Source organism: Galeopterus variegatus, unplaced genomic scaffold, assembly GCF_000696425.1.
Source record: "Galeopterus variegatus unplaced genomic scaffold, G_variegatus-3.0.2 Scaffold16587, whole genome shotgun sequence".
NCBI classification, from domain to species: domain Eukaryota; kingdom Metazoa; phylum Chordata; class Mammalia; order Dermoptera; family Cynocephalidae; genus Galeopterus; species Galeopterus variegatus.
In genome coordinates, this window is record NW_007742698.1 from 13,199 (window position 1) to 15,700 (window position 2,502).

The window sequence follows — 2,502 nt, forward strand, 5'->3', positions numbered from 1 at the left end:
AAAAAATACATCCAATTTAATGTAAATCAATAAAATGATAATATCTCTTACATTTCACTGTACAGGGGTTATAACACACTTTCATCCAAATTAAATCATGCAATTTCCATGCAAACCTATGTAGCACTTGTGATAATTGTTGCTCCTGCTTTTTTTTTAGATTAAGAAACTGATGTCCTCTGAGATTAATTAATTTGTCCATGTAACCTACATTGTCTGATGATTATTGTCTTCAATTTCATAGAAATGTTGCTATTTTCTGTAATAGAAGGGCATGATTAAGTGAGAAGTGCAGGTAATGAATATGTCTCATTATTTCTCCCTCAATGTCCAAAATTGTGGAGCGGACAGAGCTATGGCCTGGTCCTGGATATTACATTCCCCTACTGCCCACTTGAACTTCTCAGGTCCTATCCAGATTCAATAAACAAGGCTACATCCCATTTTCACTGGGATGGGTTAGTCTGTGGTTCAGGACAGAGGAGGAAGATTGGGGAGAGTGGTGATTGCTGGAGAAGTGGGTGGAAGGGGCTTTATGAGCAGTAAGCTGGAGTGGATGGGCAGGGAAGTGCCAGGGCTAACCGTGCTCTCCTCAGACAGCTGCTGTTGCTCAGCAGAGACTAGGAGGAGTATTTTGAACCTAATTGTAGGGATGCTGGTAGCACAGGTGACAGGCAAGAAAGAGGCGATGGTTTACTGTATGAGTCCTTCTGCCCTATTAAACTAAAATACACGTGATCCATTCACCAACAGATCAGATGTGTAAGACGCATGATAAAAATACTTATATGGCCACAGTTTCGTAACCTCAGAGAGTTTAGTTTCTGAATGGTGTTTTCCCTTCCCAGTTGCCCAGAGTAATTTTTTTGTGGTTGTTTTCTTTTATCCTTATTTTCTTGTATGCCTCTGAAGTCTGCCAGCTTTCGGTTAAAAGTGGTCTTTGGGAGGCTAATTAAATTCAAGCCTCTACTGTTATATTTTACCCAAACCCATTACATCCTATGAAATATCATACATGCCATTCTCCATTCTGTGGAGGTATAAGGGGAGTTGAACATACATAAAANAGAAAGAGCACAAAAAGCACCTGCTGCATATCCCGCCTGCTGGAAAGTCCTAAGAATACAAAGTCAGTAAAGCCAGTGCAGTTCTGGACAGTCATCACTTGGATCTGCAAATCCCTGGTCTTGGAAGAAGGAAATGAAAGTGAAGGGTTAACATCATCTTCCTATATTAACAGTTAAACTGCTGGTTCCTTATTTTATTTATGTTTTGTTATTAAAAAAGATAAAGGATGCAAAGATTTTTAAATGTACACTGAATCTAGAAAAAATACATCCAATTTAATGTAAATCAATAAAATGATAACATCTCTTACATTTCACTATACAGGGGTTATAACACACTTTCATCCAAATTAAATCATGCTATTTCCATGCAAACCTATGTAGCAATTGTGGCAATTGTTGCTCCTGCTGTTTTATAGATTAAAAAACTGATGTCCTCTGAGATTAATAAATTTATCCATGTAACTTACATTGTCTGATGATTATTGTCTTCACTTTCATAGAAATGTTGCTATTTTCTGTAATAGAGGGACATGATTAAGTGAGAAGTGCAGGTAATGAATATGTCTCATTATTTCTCCCTCAACATCCAAAATTGTGGAGCGGGCAGAGCTATGGCCTGCTCCTGGATATTACATTTCCCAACTGCCCACTTGAACTTCTCAGGTTCTATTCAGCTTCAATAAACAAGGCTGCATCCCATTTTCACTGGGATGGGTTAGTCTGTGGTTCAGGACAGTGGAGGAAGATTAGGGAGGGTGGTGATTGCTGGAGAAGTGGGTGGAAGGGTCTTTATGAGCAGTAAGCTGGAGTGGACGGCAGGGAAGTGCCAGGGCTAACCGTGCTCTCCTCAGACAGCTGCTGTTGCTCAGTGGAGACTAGGAGGAGTATGTTGAACCTAATTGTAGGGAGGCTGGTAGCACAGGTGACAGGCAAGAAAGGGGCGATGGTTTACTGTATGAGTCCTTCTGCCCTATTAAACTGAAATACACGTGATCCATTCACCAACAGATCAGATGTGTAAGATGCATGATAAAAATACTTATATGTCCACAGTTCCATAACCTCAGAGTTTTGTTTCTGAATGGTGTTTTCCCTTCCCAGTTGCCCAGAGTAATTTTTTTTGTGGTTGTTCTTTTATCCTTATTTTCTTGTATGCCTCTGAAGTCTGCCAGCTTTTGGTTAAAAGTGGTCTTTGGGAGGCTAATTAAATTCAAGCCTCCACTGTTATATTTTACCCAAACCCATTACGTCCTATGTAATATCATACATGCCCCCTCCATTCTGTGGAGGTATAAAGGGGAGTTGAACATACATAAAATCCAAAAAGAATTTTTTCTGAATAATGGTACAGTGATCAATGTGCAAATCTCCAAAACCATGGCCTAAACCTGCTTAAATATCTGTCCTTGTAATTATATCTTTAAAAAATAAT

The 2,502-nt window shown here is 39.3% G+C and overlaps 1 protein-coding gene across 1 annotated transcript in view; it reads right to left on the minus strand.

Annotated features, from left to right (window-relative positions):
* The window catches only part of LOC103582515 (olfactory receptor 5W2-like), a 3,987-nt gene extending 2,825 nt beyond the window's left edge, over positions 1-1,162 (minus strand). The window contains exons 1-2 of the mRNA XM_008564087.1: positions 1,057-1,162; positions 488-509 (exon numbers count right to left, since the gene is read on the minus strand). Of these exons, the coding sequence (XP_008562309.1) occupies positions 488-509; positions 1,057-1,162 (128 nt within the window). The remainder of the gene's footprint in view (positions 1-487; positions 510-1,056) is intronic.
* Positions 1,163-2,502: the final 1,340 nt, after the last annotated feature.